The 19,597-nt window shown below is 39.4% G+C and overlaps 1 protein-coding gene across 2 annotated transcripts in view; it reads right to left on the bottom strand.

Moving 5' to 3' along the window:
- The window catches only part of LOC116819241 (uncharacterized), a 54,010-nt gene that overhangs the window by 18,556 nt on the left and 15,857 nt on the right, over nt 1-19,597 (bottom strand). Inside the window, exons 5-9 of one of the 2 annotated variants that reach the window (XM_032770807.2) lie at nt 13,335-13,359; nt 6,469-6,507; nt 4,728-4,805; nt 2,518-2,654; nt 162-281 (exon numbers count right to left, since the gene is read on the bottom strand). In XM_032770807.2, coding sequence (XP_032626698.1) covers nt 162-281; nt 2,518-2,654; nt 4,728-4,805; nt 6,469-6,507; nt 13,335-13,359 — 399 coding nt within the window. The remainder of the gene's footprint in view (nt 1-161; nt 282-2,517; nt 2,655-4,727; nt 4,806-6,468; nt 6,508-13,334; nt 13,360-19,597) is intronic. The other variant, XM_075062653.1, reaches the window with a different exon arrangement.

Below are 19,597 nucleotides of genomic sequence, written 5' to 3'. Positions count from 1 at the left end.
TCAGGAAGATGTATGCTTTCTGAAAGCACTCTGTAAAATTAAATAGAGTTTATTACTTTTTAAAATTAAAAATTTAATAGGGCCTAGTATCTAGTTTGCCAGAACCTGGATATAGAACCAAAGAAGAAATTTAGTTTCTAGTTTAAACTTATCCAATTTACCTTATACATTTTTAAACCTTCAGCCTTTTCTATCTCTCTTGCTATCCGTCTGAGAAATGAGACTTTGTCCTCTTTCACGCCTGGTGTGTTTTTCTTCATTTTATCCGGAAATTCTTTAGACTGTCAGTGAAAAAAGGTTTGAGACCATTTCAATACTAAATCTGACAAGTCATGCTTTTTGGAAAATTTTACAATACCTGTGGAGAAAACTAAACAGCAAGATTTTAGACATTATGGTCCTACATTTCCTCTAGCAGAATATAACTAATCGTGATTTAATATGATCATTTTTTATTCGTTTTCATCACTACAGAATTGTAACACTATACAGAACTCAGGTAAGACACTTGACAAAAGAAACAACGTACAATGTCCTAAAGGCCACCAGACTTGGGCTCTGATGGACTAAGAGAAGGAGTTGTTGTGACATGCTTCAGGAGTTTTAGTAGAGAGACCTCAGACTGCTTAGTCCCATGACAAACACTACTAAAAATTCTTGAACCTTTATTGAAGATATGGAAAAGAAAAGTTTGCAAATGTAGCGTATTAAGGCTTTCATTTTAACAGTATCCCTTATTCCTCCTCACTGTAACCGTAGAAAGTTTTTCTATAAACCACCCTGAGTATTAAAGATGGAGGAAGACGTAAAGGGAGAAGAAAAAGTAGCTGAGATGGGCTGGAGCTGCTGCTGTTCTTAAAGTCTGATGCCATTTCCTTGACGACAAAATAAGACAAGCGCACACATAAAGAGTAAAGAAAACAATACAAATGTAGAAAATGCAGCTTCTGTCTTTGGTGTTGATTCTTACTTGCAAATCTCACTACTAGAGAAACACAGGGCCATCCTGAAACTTGTACCAGCATCGGGTTGTTAAGGGTTTTGCTTATAGCTGTCTCTCCCGGACCCGGGCTCGTAATAGTACTGCAAAAGGTGGAATTTTCTTAGCCAGCTAAGCCAGATTCTTTTTTAGACAAAACGTAAAAAGTAACAGATGGGGGGGGGGGGGAAAAAAAAGATAGGATGAAAAAGGAAAGCACCACACATGGGAATGGGTGACAGCAGGAACCCAAGTCTCTCACACCAGGGAGGTAGTGTTGGGGATTTAGCTGTTGGAGGTGACAATGTCATCTAGATCCCTCTTTCTGGTCCAGTCTGGTCAGGACATTGATCAGAATCAGGACTGTGATGGTCCAATGGTATCATAGTGGACCTGGGCAACCAAGGAGATGTCGGAGGTAACCATCACAATGGCATAGATTGATCGGTTCAGGCCATGGGTTCTCCAAATGTTAATTTGATCCTCCCCTAAGAGTTTTAATTAAAAAAAAAAAAAAAGGGACCTCAAAAGGACCTGATGGACAGAACAACCCATCCCCTCATTAGACTATTAAACCTAATTTTAGTCCATTAATTTCCAGTCCCACACTCCTCTTGTTTATCAGACATGATCTTACAGTCTTTATGTTATATCAGCAGACTTTTTAAGACTAATCCAGTCTTTGGTCTCCTTTACCCACTAAAATTTGTTATAAATTATTGAACTATTTTATGAATGTTTATCCATTTTCCTCACAGCTGAGCTCACAATTGGGTAGTCCTGTCAACCTCAAATCACTACAATAGAGTCATTGGTGTATAAGACTTACACTAGGGACTAAAAGCAAGACCATATTCAAGCAATAGAGAAGTGGTTGTTTTAAAAACGACAACTGAGTGCTATATCACTTTAGGCTTTAAAAATCATAAATTAACACATTTACACCCAGAAGCCAGTTCAGTACACAGATTTACTGATCACTGTTGGCAATCTGACCTGCTAGAATGACAAGTCTATTGGATTAAGAGAAGTCAAGAGATCTAACTGAATCAGGAACAACAAATGGGCTTTATCACCATTCGCCAATCCTCTGAATACAACCTGTGCCATAACATATTCAATTGCAACTGATGGGGTCCAGAAAACCACAAGTCTGGATATACGAGGAGTTGCCCAAAGTTCTCAGTGACCATACCTTAACTAGTTACCGAGCAGATGACCAGCTGTTCACTTCAGCCACCTTTTAGATGGCAACGACTTTTGATCACTAGTCTAGCTGGACATAAAATGCTCCCTATCTCATTAGCAACCTCCTGAGCAAACCTTAATCACCACCTGTCTAAATAACAAAAAGTAAAAGTGTTGCCATTTCTTCCCAATTCATCTGTGCTTTGGATTCCTTAGTATTCGTTATATATTATTAGTTCATAATGAGGCCCCTAGGAGCTATTGCAATATAAACAACTATACAAAAGAAAATTAATAAATGGGTAATAGAGTATTTAAGCACCGACTCAAATGCATAAAATTTTACTTACAATATATGCTCTTCTGTGTTTATAGCCACTGAGATGTTCTATCATAGGTGCCATCTCCGTGTTAAATTCACACAGTTTGCATTCATAATGTGGCTCTCTCCTCCCTTCAAATCTGATTTCAACCACATGTTCTAAACCTATAAAATCAAAAAAATAAGTACTTACATTTCTTTACACAGGCAATTATGAATAAATTTATTCTTATTTCAGCTGTGTAGGGACAACCAATGATGAATCAATGATAAAAGATACTGATCCATTTTAGGTATTTCCTACATTTCCTCACAATCACCCACTAAGGATCAGATGTCTTACTGGTAATATTTGTTAGCACAAGTTTGTCTCTTCACCAGTACAGACTTTTCTCTGAGTAAAAGTTCTGTTCTTGGTAGACTGCCTGTCACAGCAGGATCACAGTACTTCATATACCTAGAATCTTAAGAATGTCCAACCAGAAGAAAAAAAAACAGAGGGTGCAAATAAACACATACCATAAAAGAATGTTAAGATCAAGCACTGAAAAGTTAGGAAATGCAAGAATTAAGGTTGCACAGGAAACCTTAATTCAGCCCCTTTATGCATGCTTATGCAGTCTTTAATTACATGACCTCCCATACTATTTTTCCCACAGGATCCGTGCCTCATTCAATATACACGATGGATCACGGTTCCAGGGATGTAACAGCATTGTGTAGACCCGAAGACTCTTGTTTGTAAGATCCTGGGAGGTGTGTACTAAATGAGGAAGGAGTTCGCAGGAAGGGAAAGATCTCATGGTGAAGGAATTGGAACACCACCTGGAGAATTGGATTCTATTCCTGCCTCTGCCACAAATTCCTATGTGATGCTCAGCAGGTCACTTAAACCAAACTTCCCTCACGTGTTGCAGTCTTGCAACTGAAGACAATGGGAACTGTGCTTAGAACCTGTACAGTGATATATAATGCTAAGCACTCAGAAAAAAAAAAAATACTCGTGTCTCAAATTGGGCACTCAAAATTAGTGGACACTTTGGACCTTAATTTCTCTGTATTTTAGCTCCACATCTATAAAATGGGGATGATAATACATCCTACACCATGAAAATAAATTGTTTGTGAAGCACTCAGATGAGTGCTATAGAAAAGATTTGAGGAAATAATTCTGTTTTCACAGCAAGGATTGAAATAGTGAATGTGCAGCAAATAATGCTCTAGGCCCCATATTAAACAAGAGGATAAAGCAAAATACCAAGAAGCTGCTCACTAAACGAGCATCATCCATCCCATGCAGGGAATGAGGCAGTGGTCATAAGTTAAAAAAAAAAAAAAAAAAAAAAAAAAAAAAAAAAAAAAAAGCAGCATATCATCATAGTTCAAGACTACGATAATGCATACGTGCAAGGGGGACAAATTAAGGTTGCACAGGTAACCTGAATACTTGCATTCCCTGAAACTGTTCCCAGAGTAGCTGGGTTTAGAGGTAGGTGAGACAGGAAATGATCTCAATCCCACTGTTTACAATAGTAGCTCAATTTAACCCTAATGCTGAACATTTGTTCTATACCAATACCATATAAGGCAGCGGTAAGCTACCAGGGATAGTGGTAGTTTCTGCAGGACTGACAACAGGGGTAACACATTTTGCACAGCTCAAGAGTTCTATTAAATCAGTTAAGAGCAGACCTTCTGTGGAGAAATAATGATCCAAATAGAGGAAACCTACTGCTTACAACAGAGCCCCTATTACTCAATTCAATGTACTCCTCAAAGATGCCAGCACTTGCTATGATCATGGAGGACACTGGCAAGTAGGAAACGATAAACTGACGAAGCTAAGCTCTGCCTAGGAAAAACCATCAAATAGAGAAAAACTGTAGTATATACCAGTAGATTTAATATTCTCAGGAACATCATGAGGGTAAACAATCACACAGAAAATCCTGGGCCATCAGAAAGAAACTTATGTCTGGCTTTTTTCCTGCAGGACCACAGAAAGAACAATGGCATGTGGAGTTCAACATGTCCCTCTAGAGATGGAGTACTACAAAGATGAGATGCCAAATAATCTACCAGCCTCCCAGAGTAGGTCCAATCTTCAGAGTGAAAGCTCAGACTGATGAAAGTAATAAAATATTAGCTATTGGAGATCTTCCAAACAGCGTTACTTAACTTACACTGGTGATTAAAGTTCAAGTAAAGGGAAGTTGTCTGATCACAAACACAACATACCAACTAGAGGTTCCTCTCTTTTGGGATCTTTCATAAAATCTTTCAGACAGGTTATGTCCTTTGTAAGCTTCCGCTTAACTAGTGTAAACAAAATAGAAATACATATTAGATAGACAAATTACAATTACCATAAGATACTGGGCATTTTGCACAGTTTCATATGACTGAACTGAGAAAATGAGTTGCTAGCCATGGTTTTTGAATGGTCAGAGTGAATTTTAGTTATGAAATATTGAAAAATATTAGTTTACAATGGAAACTGATTTCCCTTATTAGCAGTGTTCAAATACATAGTATTAAGTCTATAAAAAAATCAAAATAGTTTGTATTAATCATCCAGACTTATCCTGGCATCCCATATTGTGCCTGAAAAATTGGGAGTTCAATATAGGTAACTGACATATCCAAGTTAATGATTTGCAGACAAAGTTAACAGACATGTTGGGATTTACATTGTGAAGGGCTTTTAAGAAGTTTAGATTTAGATTTCATCAAGCTAAAATGTTTGCGATAGAATCCCAATTCCTAGCAAAGGAAGTGGTTTGACTTTCTTTAAAGCTTCTCAGCAAATGTGTATTAAATATTTTTTGTATTTAATTATTTTAATAATTTAGGCCTTAACATAGGCTATCAATTTCAAATTTAATTTTGCATGTTTATATTAAAAAATAAACTTATATTTAGTTTAAATAAAAAAATCAAATTTAATTAAAAAAATCCAACATTTTTTATTTAATAAAACCAGGTTTTTTTTAAATCTGCTTTGGGCACCTGGACTAAACTAATCATAAAGAAAGTTACTTCCTTCAAATCTCAGGAATGTTAAACAGTATTACAACAATGGTAGTTTAGTAAATGCTATTTCCCCCACCCCAACCCAAGGATGCCAGAGCACAGTCATGATTAAGCTAAGTAAACAGAAAATGGGATTTTATTTTTATTTTTTTAAAAATACGTCTTCTTAACTCCATTACACGGATGAATTATCTGTTATAACAGAAACAAAATCCAGGATCAGCTAAGAGAAAGTTTTACCAAACTTGCACACATCTGCTGGAGGAGTCAAACAACAGCTTGAGCTAAAAGTCATACTCCGTATCACATGTTGCAAGAACATCCCAGATTTAACAAGGTTTCCTTCAATCAGAAGTCTCATATTTTGTTATGTTTTTCAGAGATTCTTAAACTGAAGAAGTTAGGCACTGCATGAAGCACTGATGGTCAAAATGTCTGATAGTGCACAAGTGGAGTTGTCTCTTCCTAAAACTTGAGACTATCTTCATGAACAATTTTGTTTTCTAGAACTGTAACTCACTGATTCTCTACTGGGGTCCATCCAGGGCCTCCTGGGGGGCTGTGGCCAGGTTTCACGGGGTCCACCAACCAGGGCCAGCATTTGACTTGCTGGGGCCCAGTGCAGAAAGACAAAAACCAACCATATGGAACTGAAGCTCAGGGCCCTGAGCCCTGCCCCCCAGGGCTAAAGCCAAAGCCTGAGCAACTTAGCTTCATGGGATCCCCTGTGGCATGGGGCCTCAGGTAATTGCTCTGCTTGCTACCCCTCTCCCCACCCCCCACCCCACACGCTGGCCTTGGTTTTTATATGCAGAAAACCTCTTCTTGCGGCAACGGTGGGCTGTGCAGTTTTTATAGCATGTTGGGAGGCCCTCAGAAATAAAAAGATTGAGAAGCCCTGGTGTAACTCATGTTGAATTTATTCATTTATATTCAATTTTCTTACCTGGTCTCTGTGTTTCATATATCACTGGAGCGGGAGCACCTAAGATAATGTTATTTTGACAGTTATTTGTCTTTCTCCACATAGCACAACAGACACAGAAAATAAAATAGGTTTAAAGCGATGTCTTCCTTTATTCTATGCACCTAATGTTTTCAATTTAACCTCACTAACAATATTATTCCATTTTGGTATTTGATCTTTTGCTTTTGTATCTTTTCAATTCCTATTTTTATTAATATTTTTTAAAAAAAGTGTTTACCTAAAAATTTCATTACTTCCCCTGCCAGGCAAAACATCAAGTATGGATCACAGAAATATTAACTAAAACATTTCTTTGAAAGTTTAATGAATTTTTGTAGTTAATCTGTGTTACTCCTATTCCAGTTATTTTCATTATTTAATATTTGTTACGGTAGCTTTGAAAAGCCACAACTGGGATCAAAACCCAGAAGCAGTTAGGTCCTGAAATTGCATCCATGATGGCGGAGACCCCTTGTACTCATGGAAAACCCCATGCAGGTTCCCAAGTCTATCTCATAGATCTGATTACACAATCAGGTCCTTACAGTGCCTTTTCAGATATTTTCATGCTTGGCAGTGTTACTTTTGCACAGTTACTTTCACCCTTCCTGTGCTCCTCCCCAGTCCTCCACATGCTCAGATGTCCCCCTATAAATACTCAGTATAAAGGTAATTTATGGCACATATTTTTAAAAAAAGCCCTAAGAAGAGTATCTGGTAAAGTTCAATATGGGGGTATTTTAATACCCTTTTCCTGAAAATACTAAAAGTTCAACCTAGACTATAAAGCTCCTGGGGCAAGTATCTGCCTTAAAACTGATGTAAAATGCCATATTAATTTTTGTTTTGTTTTGTTACCATAGGCTTATAGCACACTAATGAAACTAAGCGAACCCTGTGCTGTGAGCAGTACTGGTTCGCTCTGGTATCTGTACCAGTTAAGTAGTTCAAGAATAGATCATAGTGGATTTCAATATCAAAACTTGTGTAAATTTGTTGCCTATTTCAAGACACTATGCTAGTGTTTAAAGTTAACAAAAGGAAAAAATATTTTAACCAGATTTCTTCTTAGAATAATCATGTCACCCATTTGGCAGTGTCCACCACACCCCTAAACCATCTCTCAATGAAATGGGAATTAGACTTGGTAATCATGGTTTCTGGGCTAAGTCATAAAACATACAGTACCAAGTCCCAAAAATATTTCCAAGATGCTAAGTTAACAAAACTAAAAAAATTTAGAAAGGGAACATACTATATTTCAAGTTGTCCTTTCATCCAGTATCACTCATCATCTGAGATCCAACTTAGGTTTCTTTAAAGAAACCCTTCAATATTTTATAGTCATATTGGTCAACCCAATTAGCTTGACAAACTAGTCAAAAACAATCTTTCCTCTCAAGTGCAATTAACTCCGCTATACCTCAGGACAGAAAGCTTACCAGCTATGTGCAACAAATGAGATTAAAAAACTATTAAAGATAATCCAACATCCCACTACTGAATTACCATATATACCCATTCATTAGCCCGTTCATTTATAAGATGACCCCCCAAAATGGATAGATAAAAATAGCAAAAACTGTATGACCTTTTCATAAGCCAATCCTATATTTGAGGGGTTGGAAAAAACTTTGGCTCCTGGCCCGTCAGGGTAAGCCACTGGTGGGTCGGGATATTTTGTTTACTTGGAGCGTCTGCAGGCATGGAGCCCCTCAGCTTCCTGTAGCCATGGTTTGCTGTTCCCAGGGAGGGCTCCAAGTAAACAAAACAACAATGTAGTAGATGAGGGATCGGCAACTTTTAGCACATGGCCCACCACGATAAGTACCCTGGCAGGCTGGGCCAGTTTGTTTATTTGCCACAATCACAGGTTCGGCTGATCATGGCTCCCACTGGCTGTGGTTCACTGGTCCAGGCGAATGGGTGCGGTGGAAAGCAGTGTGGGCTGAGGGATGTGCTGGATGCTGCTTCCCGCTGTCCCTGTTGGCCTGGAGTGGCAAACTATGGCCAGTGGGAGACACGATTGGCTGAACCTGCAGACGCGCCAGGTAAAAAAACCGGCTCGGCCCGCCACGGTGCTCAACCTGGCTGGCCGCCTGCCAAAGGTTGCCGATCACTGTATTAGATATTGAATTCAATGATTCCATAGAATTCAAAATCATCAAATTTTGGTGTAGACCTGTTTATAAGCTGACGTCTGCTCTTCGATGAGCCACTTTTTTACCAAAAACATTCGGCTTATGAATGAGTATATACATTTCTTTTAAAGGACAAAGGAGGGCAATTTGTCATGGGAAATTGAAACAACTCTGCTCTAAGATCTAGCTCTTTATCTTCATGCTACCTTAAAGATGTGCACTGTGGAAGCCTTTGGTGTTTCCTTCTCCCCCACTCCATCCTCCCCCCTTTTTTTGTTTGCTGTATGATAATGAATAAACGCTCTGATCCTTGGCTCACCTAAGAGACTTTGATTGAATCTTAGATCCCACTCATTTCAAGCCTTTTCCATGCAATCTGGTTTAACCTGAGTTTACTTTAGGACTGAAGACTGGATCCTTTGAAGGCATCTCATCTTCATGAAAACAGCACAAATGTTTTGATCATACTTCAAGGGCTTCAGATGATGGATGTAGCATAAAGAACAGACAGGTTCAAACTCTCTCCTGCAGAGCTGATGTCCAAAAGTGAGCCTTATTTTAAATAACCAGGAAGCAGGAAGGATACCGAATTGAGAATACAGTGCCGAAAAGTAGGATTTATAGTCCAAGTCTGACATTTATATGCTGATATGGACTGACAAATGGTGCTTCTGTAAGAAATATACGTGCACATATTGTAGGGAAACCTGGTTTATTCTTTTCTACTTATTGGAAGCAAGCCAGATCCTGGAGTAAATTCAGTTTGTAGATTTCATTTCTGAAAGTTGGTAAAGTTTAAACTGCTCGAAAAGCAGCCTCTCAATTAGCGATTTTGTCTCATTATCCAGACTGAGGTCTGAGTGCAAGCCTGAACAACTGTTCAGCAAATCCCTTCAACTGAAGGTTCAGATACTGAAAACTAGTGTCATCTTGACCACTGTGGAAAAATAATTAATACTGATCATACTTCATTTTTTGCATCATATTCTCTAGGACAGGTAAAATCAGGAAGATATAGCCAACACTTTCATAGCATCACTGATACAGCTTCCACTTCTTTGAGGTATAACATATCTTGGAATTCTTCTAACATGGATACCAGGACACCAAACTTCTCTGTAACTTCTCTGAAGACTTAGATATGAAAATAAATCATCCACTCAATCTACTCATTGCTGACTAGCTCAAGCTCACCACTCAAAGTTGTGCGCCTTTTACTGAACATTGCACGTCAGTAAGACTCCTCTACAGAATAAGAGGATAGAGTCTTTGTGAAGATTGGTGCTTCTCATCTCTTCTTGTCTGTTGACATAACACAGTCAAGATTATAGCCAGGAAACTCATGTAAACATGTGTCTATGTAGAGGGTCTATACTGAACACATACATTCTTAGGAGTTTGCGTCTTCATGGATATTGGAGTGCTGAGTATGTAGGCCTTTTTGTACCTTTTGTTCAAAAATGCACACCACTCTCTACTCTAATACTATATAACACGTGTAGAGTTGTTTTCAAAGTTGCCATTGTTAATTTCCAGTTTTATATAATAATTACTAAAAATGGAATTTTTGAAAAACGCACATCACTAAATCAGGAGAGTTTCAGATATTTGTGCCATCCCAGAAAGATGATATGTTTTATACTGTCTGAAGCAAATAGAAGTAGTCAAGAGATTTTTTTTAAAACCTTCACCTTTTTCCTATGGTAAACGCTCTTTCACAGGCGGAGGTTTCCTTGGAAATGACTTGGAATTTTTATCTTCCCTGGAGTCACTTAAATTAAACCGCAAGTATGTCACACTTCACTACTGCAAGTTTAGACACAGAGGTCTTTAAATCACAATCAAAAAAGACTCAAAAAAGCAGAAGGAAAAAACATTTTCTTAATGGAAGAGCCACACATAGTGTATAACTTGGGATAACTGCAAGAATGAACTGTAATAGAATTACAGTAGAAACTCATTCATTTCTAATCAAAACTGGGAGACCTACCACAGTTTACAAATTTTGTGAACTAAGCAAACAAATTAAAAATATTCTAGGATGCTCTAAAATTTATTTTATTCCTTTATTTAAAAAAACATCATTATAGTATTTAAAATATTAGACTGTATACTAATATGTGACAAAAGTAATGACGTCTTAGTGGTGTGTCTGCTACTAAGTCTTAAAAACTGGGATTTTGCCCACTTCAAAATTTGCAAATCTTCCTTTGTGATTAGCAAAGGCACTAGCTATACATGTCTGACATTCCTGTTAACTTGTAGGTACACAAAGTTATGTATTTCTTCCACATTCACACATACTTTGTGCAGAAGAGGGAGAAGAGGACCACAAAAATTGTTTAGGAGTAGGATATATGGAGAGAGTCAGACCTGGTCTACACTTCGGGGTAAGGTCGAAGTTAGCTGCGTTAGGTCGATTTAAAAAATGAATGCGTCCACACAACCAACTCCATTCCGTCGACCTAAAGGGCTCTTAAAATTGACTGCTGTACTCCTCCCTGGCGAGGGGAGTAGTGCTAAAATGGACTTTGCTGGGTTGAACTTGGGGTAGTGGGGACGCAAATCGACGGTATTCGCCTCCAGGAGCTATCACAGAGTGCTCCATTGTGACCGCTCTGGACAGCACTTTGAACTCCGATGCACTAGCCAGGTACACAGGAAAAGCCCCAGGAACTTTTGAATTTCATTTCCTGTTTGGTCAATGTGACGAACTCAGCAGCACAGGTGACCATGCAGTCCCCCCAGAATCGTAGAATGTTTCTATGCTCCCCCTATCATCTCTGTTCTTGAGGTTATTGCAGATAAGAAGGCAAAAAAACCAAAACATACTCGTGATGACATGTTTTCCAAGCTCATGCAGTCCTCCCGCACTGATAGGGCACAGCTTAATGCACGGAGGCATTCAGTGGTAGAGCCAGGAAAGAATTAAGTGAGTGTGAAGAGTGGAGGCAGGACACGATGCTGAGGCTAATGGGGGAGCAAACGGACATGATGAAGCATCTGTTGGAGCTGCAGGAAAGCCAACAAGTGCATAGACCTCCGTCGCATCCACTGTGTAACTGCCTCCCCTCCTCCTCATGTTCCACAGCCTCCTCACCCAGACGCCCAAGAACATGGGGTGAGGGAGGAGGCTCCGGGCACGCAGCCACTCCAGAGGATGGCCCAAGCAACAGCAGGCTGTCATTCAAACAGTTTGATTTTTAGTGTGGCTACAATAAGCAATGTGGCCTTGTCCTTCCCTCCTCCCCCAGCCCTCCCGGGCTACCTTGCTCATTATCTCATTTAAAAAAAAAAAAGAAAGAAAGAAAGAATGCATGGTTTCAAAACAATAGTTACTTTATTTCGAACGAGGGAGGGGGATTGGCTTACAGGAAATTAAAATCAATAAAGGGGGTTGGTTTGCATCAAGGAGAAACACACGACTGTCACACCGAAGCCTGGCCGGTCATGAAACTGGTTTTCAAAGCCTCTCTGATGCGCAGAGCACCTTGCTGTGCTCTTCTAATCGCCCTGGTGTCTGGCGTGAAATGACTGTTTGCCGTTGCTTTCACGGAGGGAGGGGCAACTGACGACGACATGTACCCAAAACCACCCACGACAATGTTTTTGCCTTGGGAGCTTAACCCAGAATTCCAATGGGCGGCAGAGACTGCGAGAACTGTGGGATAGTTATCCACAATGCACTGCTCTATAAGTCGATGCTAGCCATGGTAGTGAGGACACACTCCACTGACTTAACACGCTTAGTGTGGACATATGCAATTGACTGTATAAAATCGATTTCTAAAAATGACTTCTATAAAATCGACCAAATTTGGTAGCGTAGACATACTCTCAGAAGCTCTCAAGCTTTGATCCACAGAACAGTGTGATCAGACAGACTGCAATAAGTCTAACTTGTTCCCATCTGCTAAACCACTTAAAAAAAAAAAGCTAAAAATACATTACTTTCTTACTATTACTTTCCATACAAGAAACTACAGTAGTGGCTATAGGCTTGCTAAATCATCATGAATGGGAAGCAAGATGGTACATGCGTGATTGTGAGTGAAATAGGAGTTGTTCACAAGACACTATTAAAGAGTGGTACACACAGTGACAAAAACTTAGATTTTCCTTTGAACGTAAGTAGATACTCTTGTGATAGTTTCGAACAATTTATGACTATAGATATCCTTTGACTCAGATGCCTCCTCACCGAGCGTGAAAAGGTCCTCAGGTGAAATTTACATATGGAAATGCTTAATTACAGTTTCAAGGCATGTAGGAATTAAACTGTTCCAGAACTGAAATATGGCTTTTATTAGGATACCAAAACCCATTTAAGCTCACAGCATATCAATGAAAAAAGTAGCATAAATTCATCTGAAGACAGATATGGCTATTTCAGTTTTTATTGCACCAGCACAAATTAAAAACAATATGAAACTGTTTCCTATACCCATTTTCATCAGTGTCATTATCTGGTAGTACTTACTTTCATGGTATCAGAGATGCAAGCTGATCCGCAAAGCATGATTTTTTCCTGTCATAATGCTAAACTGTATTGAACAGATTTGACAATAAGCAAAACCACCACAAAAATGTAGCAAGTGCTAACAATAGCAGAAATATTGAAAAAGCAATTTAATCATATAAAAATTACAATTTGATAGCACCTATGGAAGCTTTGAAGGGGAAGAAGAAAAATGTCATACTTACTATAAGCATTCATGGCTCTCTCTTTCTTTAAATATGAAGATGTAAGTCATCCCAAAATAAAATAAGAAAAAAATCATTAATGTGCTAGACCATTTAAGAGAAAAAAAATGTACTTTCTTAATGCAGCTTTTGCAGATGAATTACAATGAAGGCCAACTTTTCCATTTTTACATAGTAAAAAGTATACAGCCTTTATGATTTTCTGCAAAAGCTGGAAGTGCTGACAAAGAAGTGTTGATAACAATTAATACCAGAAGGTTAACGTAAAGACAACTCTGGTATTATCTGAAGGAAAGGGATCAATTCTTAAAGATGATTAAGGCTTGATAGACTGGTCTCAGGGATGCCGCACAAAACCTTGATTTTTGCATGTTAGCAGCTCCTAGAATTTTAAGAGCTGTAGTTTCAAAAATCAACATTTTGGGCTAATTTGGCAAAATCCTCTGGCTAGCCAAAATTTCCTAAAGTTCTGACCACAACATGAAGAACAGGCAAAGCAGTTTTCATCAACTGAATCCATCAAAAGTGGTTTTTTGGGAGCAGATGGAAGAAGAGGAATTGAAATTTCCACTTCAAGACATGGATAAGACTAAATATTGACCTGTTGCTAGCTCTTTCCAGGTAATAAACACCCAAAGAAACAAGTTATTATTGATATTCTAACTCACCAATTTGAGAAATGAAACAATTCAACATATCTTTATGTCAACAATGCAGTTGTTTGTTGAGAGCACTCCAAAAAGAGGAAGAGTTTGAATGGCACATCTGAAATATTCAGTGCCACAGAGCAGATGCAGCAAGTCATTTCGACAATTCAATAAGAGATTTTCTAATTGACACAAATAGAGTATTTGGCAAAGAAACCAAAATACTGCCACAAAAGAAAACAATGAGAGAGAGAGTACCACTGCAGACAATGCAGCTTAAGCTCAACAGCATTTTAAAAACTTAGAATCTGGGCTTTAAGAATAAGTCTCCCATCTAGCAATAGAGACATAGGAATTGTTACAGATAAGATCATACATCATTCTGGTCTGGCGTCTTGTGCCTGACAGTTGCTAGTACCTGAAGTTTCGGAGGAAGGTGGAAAATGCACGTTGCCAATTGTATACTGCTGTACATGGGGGGAATTTCTTCTGGGCAGTCAGCTTATGCCCTTGATTGCATTTTGATTATTGTTTTCATTAACATCAGGGAAGTGACTCCATAGTTGAAGTTGAGAGATCCATTCTATTTCTGACCCTTTTTAAAAAGCTGCATTGGGACTGAAAATTCTCATGCTAAAATCTCAGGCCACAGGTGAAATTTCTTACAGGACGTTGGAAATAAATTGCTCCAGCTGTTTTTGAGTTATAGGGCTCTGAGAAGTTAGTGTTTGATTTTTAACAAAGAATCTAACTTTGAGAAGCCATAATTCAAAAACTGCTGCTTTTTAGGGTTCAAACCTCCCATGCACTTTGTCCACCACAGTGCATAGGCTAGTTTTTACAGTTTACAAATTCACTTACAAAACATTTTGTTTCATGCACATAAGTAGACAACTCATATCTCTTTATTTAAATCTTACTAAATATGTCCAGTTTAAAATGACCCCACAGCAGGATATCAAATCAATATGTGGAAATTCTTCAAATTCCAATTATTTAAGGTCTCCTCTAAAATAACCCTGAGGTTTTCCATGAAAGTGAATCTTTCTTTAACAGAAATTTCTAAGCACCTTCAGAACATAAGAGGATACAGTGTTGATTGGAATAAAATGCAACAATAGCACCAGAATAGAAGTGTAAGTTTCCCCAAGTTCAGTTTACTACACTCATAGAAATGAAGTTTAAGTTACCAACTGTTTCATTACTATCAGTGTCACTGACAACATCTGATTAACACGTTTATCCAGTGTGCTTGGCTTCATTTGGAAGGCCAACCCAAAGGAAATGAAGTTGTGATTGCAAATATCAAATATGCAAACATGTTCTGAAGTTTGATAATTCTGGTATTCACCAACCAGATTTCCTCCTCCTCCCTGCTCTATCTTTTCCACCACCGTGAGAACTGTCCTGATAGAGACAAGCAAGTTCTGGGTTGGTAGTGGCAGCAGAGTCTTGAACCCTAGAGGTTCTCTCTCTTTAGGAACAGGGGAGACATTTGTATTTGGCTCCCCATTCTCTGGGCCAACTGGGGGAGATGGAAGAAAGAAATTCCACAATCCCACTGAGACTCCTGGATGTATCAAGGTAGCTCGACATGTGTAATTTGTAACATGCACAGAGAGGGGAGGAAACCACCTCTAGGGATGGAGTGAGAGTGGCCTCTTCCTCTATACTCCAGAGAGGGGTCTTAGAGCAGGGGGACACCATTTCTCTCACATAGTGCCACACTTAACACTGACTACTCCTAGAGCAGGTGAAGAAATGGCAGACTACACTCTAGGACTCCATCCCCAGGGAAGCAGATAGGCAATAAAAGAGAACTGGTTCTTGCTCAGACATGATGCACTACATCTTATGGGCATATACATACTGCAGGTGAAGACCACCACTGCCTCCTCTTTCTGTCTGGAGAAGACTCTCTCAAGGTCCTGACCCCTCTCCTTCAGCTCTCTGATGCTGTCATCAAGTACCCCCCTGTTTTCTAGGCTTGTTACAAAGGAAAGTGTTAGTAAACAGGTATAAATCACTGTATATTTTTGAACCAGGTTAGTATAATGGCTAAAGATCATAATTCAATTATTCTTGAAACCATAAGACTTAAATATAACCACATATAAAGGTGGCTATAATCAAACCTCCTTTCTGAACGTATCACGCTACATAAAATCCATGTTTATATATTTACCCATTTAGTCATTGCTTTTTCATTAATCCACACAACAGAAAGAAAAATCAATGGTATGTATCTGTATGACGATTGTGAATTTATTCATTTTGGAAAACTTGCACAACCACCCCGGTTTTTGACCATCCCAATCTCTCACACAACATTTACACCAACATATGCCAGGCGAACCTAATCTCATGAACCACTAAAGCTAGATACAGTTACTTTGTCACCTAAGGCCTGGTCTACACTACGCATTTAAACTGAATTTAGCAGCATTAAACCAATTTAACCCTGCACCCGTTCACACAACGAAATCCTTTATATCAATATAAAGGGCTCTTTAAACCGGTTTCTGTACTCCTCCCCGATGAGGGGAGTAGTGCTGAAATCAGTATTGCCATGTCGGATGCGGGTTAGTGTGGCCACAAATCGATGGTATTGGCCTCCGGGCGGTATCCCACAGTGCACCATTCTGAACGCTCTGGAAAGCAATCTAAACTCGGATGCACTGACCAGGCAGAAAGGAAAAGCCCCGTGAACTTTTGAATTTAATTTCCTGTTTGCCCAGAGTGGAGCTCTGATCAGCCCGGGTGGCAATGCAGTCCCAAATCCAAAAAGAGCTCCAGCATGGAACGTACGGGAGATACTGAATCTGATCGCTGTATGGGGAGACAAATCTGTTCTATCAGAGCTCCGTTACAGAAGACGAAATGCCAAAGCATTTGAAAAAATTCAGTATGTACAGAAGGCACCACATGACGTGTTGACAAGATGTAATGGAAAGCCAAAAGATAAATGGACACTTCATGGAGGGAGAGAGGGTACTGGAACTCCAGCTACACAAGTCCCCGCACTCTCCGAAAAGTATTTGCATCTTTGCTGAGCTCCCAATGCCTGAAGGTCAAATACATTTTCCTGGGGTTTCAGGTATATGTCATCAATTTACACCCTTCCCTCCCTCTAGAAAGAAAAGGAAAAAAACGTTTCTTGCCTTTTTTCAGTGTCACCCTATGCTAACTGCATGGTGCTGTAGAGTGGTCGCTGCAAGCGCTGAACACCGCTTCCCCGTGGCAGATGTGACTATCTCATCGTCATTAACCGCGTAGTGCTCTGGCTAGCCTCGTGATGGTGCGGCGTGCGGCCCGAGGTAAAAATGGGAATGACCCCAGTCATTCCGCCGTAGATGGTAACAGCAATGGTGGCAACGTCTATCACATAGCAACTGGAGGCTGAGCTCTGTCAGCACCCCCTTTCATTTCTAAAGAAAAACTTCTGTAATGCCCTGGACTTCATAGCAGCTGAGACTTCTCCCCCTCATATTTATCTCACTAAAAAGTCAGTGTTTTTATTCTGCATTCTTTTACTTTCACACACATGGGGGACACGACCACTGGTAGCCAGGAGCAATTGGGGAGCGAGGAAGAAGGGGGGTGTTGCATGGGACACTCCTAGAATGGCAATGTAGTCATCATTTCTGCGCAATCTCTGGGCCTGACACGAGGGCGTCTCTGGTTCTCTATGTACAACTTGCCTCATTCTAGCGGAGCGACTTATTGTTTAGGCAAAAACATAAGTAAGGGAATGCCTGGGAGTCATTCCATATTTTGATTTACCGCCCAGCACACTAGCGAGGCCAGCCACCCCCCCCCCCCCCTCCCTGAGCACAATTGGACAGCAGCAATGGTACAAACGAGCTAATGTCATATCTCATCGCCAATTTACAATGGCAGACAATGCAATAGGGCTGGTAACCGTCTCTGCTACCTTGCAAAGGCAAATGAATGCTGCTGCGTAGCACTGCAGTACCACCTCTGTCAGTAGCATCCAGTACACATACGGTGACAAGCCAAAAAAACCCTCTTCCATCTCCAACAGGAAAAAATAAATTGCCTGAATGGCATACACAGGGAAAAGTATTTTTTTTTAAACTATGAAATAATTGTGGGAAAGCTAAGGTTAAGAAATGAGTTTTGTATTTAGTCCAATCTGTGGTCATCCTCTCCTGTCATCAAGTTTCACAGTCTTGGTCCAGCTCTTGAGAAAGTTCTGTCTGTGTTCAGGGATCTTCTCCTAGTAAATGACACAATCACCATATGCATTTGTAAATATACATTTTCCAGATGACGAAACAAAGATACATAGAGCTTAAGTGATCTGACCCAGGATCACAAAAGAAGATTATGGCAGAAGTGAATAGAACCCAAGTCTTGGGCTTCAGTCACAACATTCATCCTCTTCTCCTGATGTTGCACTGTCAGTTTGACTCTTCTTTGCTTTGTCTTTTTTTTCCTATATTTTAAGTCAGAGAATATGCAAAACTGGCCTGGTCATGAACTATCAGAGTTTTCTCTCCATGAACCACAATCAACCATACATTGTAACAGAAGTAAGCCTCACCTCAAAAACTTTGCTTCTCTGATGACAGCTGCCCAATTGTGGAAGAGATGCATGGGGAAGAAGAAGGGGAGACTGCTGCAGAATTTATGTCTAAAAGATATATGATAATTTCAGATCTTAAGAAAATGAAAAGGCCCAATGGAGCTTTGATAGCATTGGCAAGCAACTAAGAAGCCAAAATGATGTGACCATTCAAAACGATACCCATGCAAATATCCCCTAAGGAGCTGCTGTGACATTGTGCACTTGCAAGCATGTCCAAGTTAGACTGATGTCCCATGCCTCAGAGTGAAAATGTAGGCCTTCAGAATAAGACTCCAAAATTTCAGTTCTTAAAGAACACTTATGCCACAATTGTGAAATTTTCTGTATGACTGAACCCTACCCACAGCTAGGTGTAAGTTATCCATTGCACATATACAAAGGTATGAACAGACAAAAAAAAATCCCTTCATGAAAGGGGTCAAGACCAGTTGTCTCTTCCACGTGAGCCCATTGCCAGGGTCCCTTTTCACCTAAGATTTTATTTTACATTGTGTAATTTCAAATGGTGATGCACAATTGTCAATTTACTCCTCCCGGCAGCTAAGATATCAATGAACATAGACCATTCTTCCACAGAAGCTGATATACTGCATCAGTCTCTCCAAGTTGTATCTTTTGATATCAAGCTTTCTTCCCACTTACAAAACTTTTTTCTGAAGTTAAAATTAATGCACAAAAATTTACTAAAGAGAAATCTAACGAAATTCAAAGGACACAAAAACCAATACTGAAATTTTACACAAAAAGGGTAGAAAAGATATGCATCAACTTATAAACTCTTTGTTGTACTAGGAATGAAGACAAGTCCAGACATCTCAAAGACAACCTATAATAGTGCATTCAAACAACTGCCCTCCCCTGGGTCCCAAGAAGGTGTTTGACACCTCATTGAAAGACTAACATCAAAAGCCATCAAAACTACAATTCGGAGCCACCAATGTGTCTCTAAACTGCACTGTCGGCCCATCCACTAAAACAATGGCTTTTCTACACAGAGGGGCTGG

The sequence above is a fragment of the Chelonoidis abingdonii genome, chromosome 2 (genome assembly GCF_003597395.2).
Source record: "Chelonoidis abingdonii isolate Lonesome George chromosome 2, CheloAbing_2.0, whole genome shotgun sequence".
Taxonomy (NCBI): domain Eukaryota; kingdom Metazoa; phylum Chordata; order Testudines; family Testudinidae; genus Chelonoidis; species Chelonoidis abingdonii.
The sequence above is the reverse complement of the archived record's forward strand: the minus strand, read 5'-3'. Positions and strand labels throughout refer to the sequence as shown.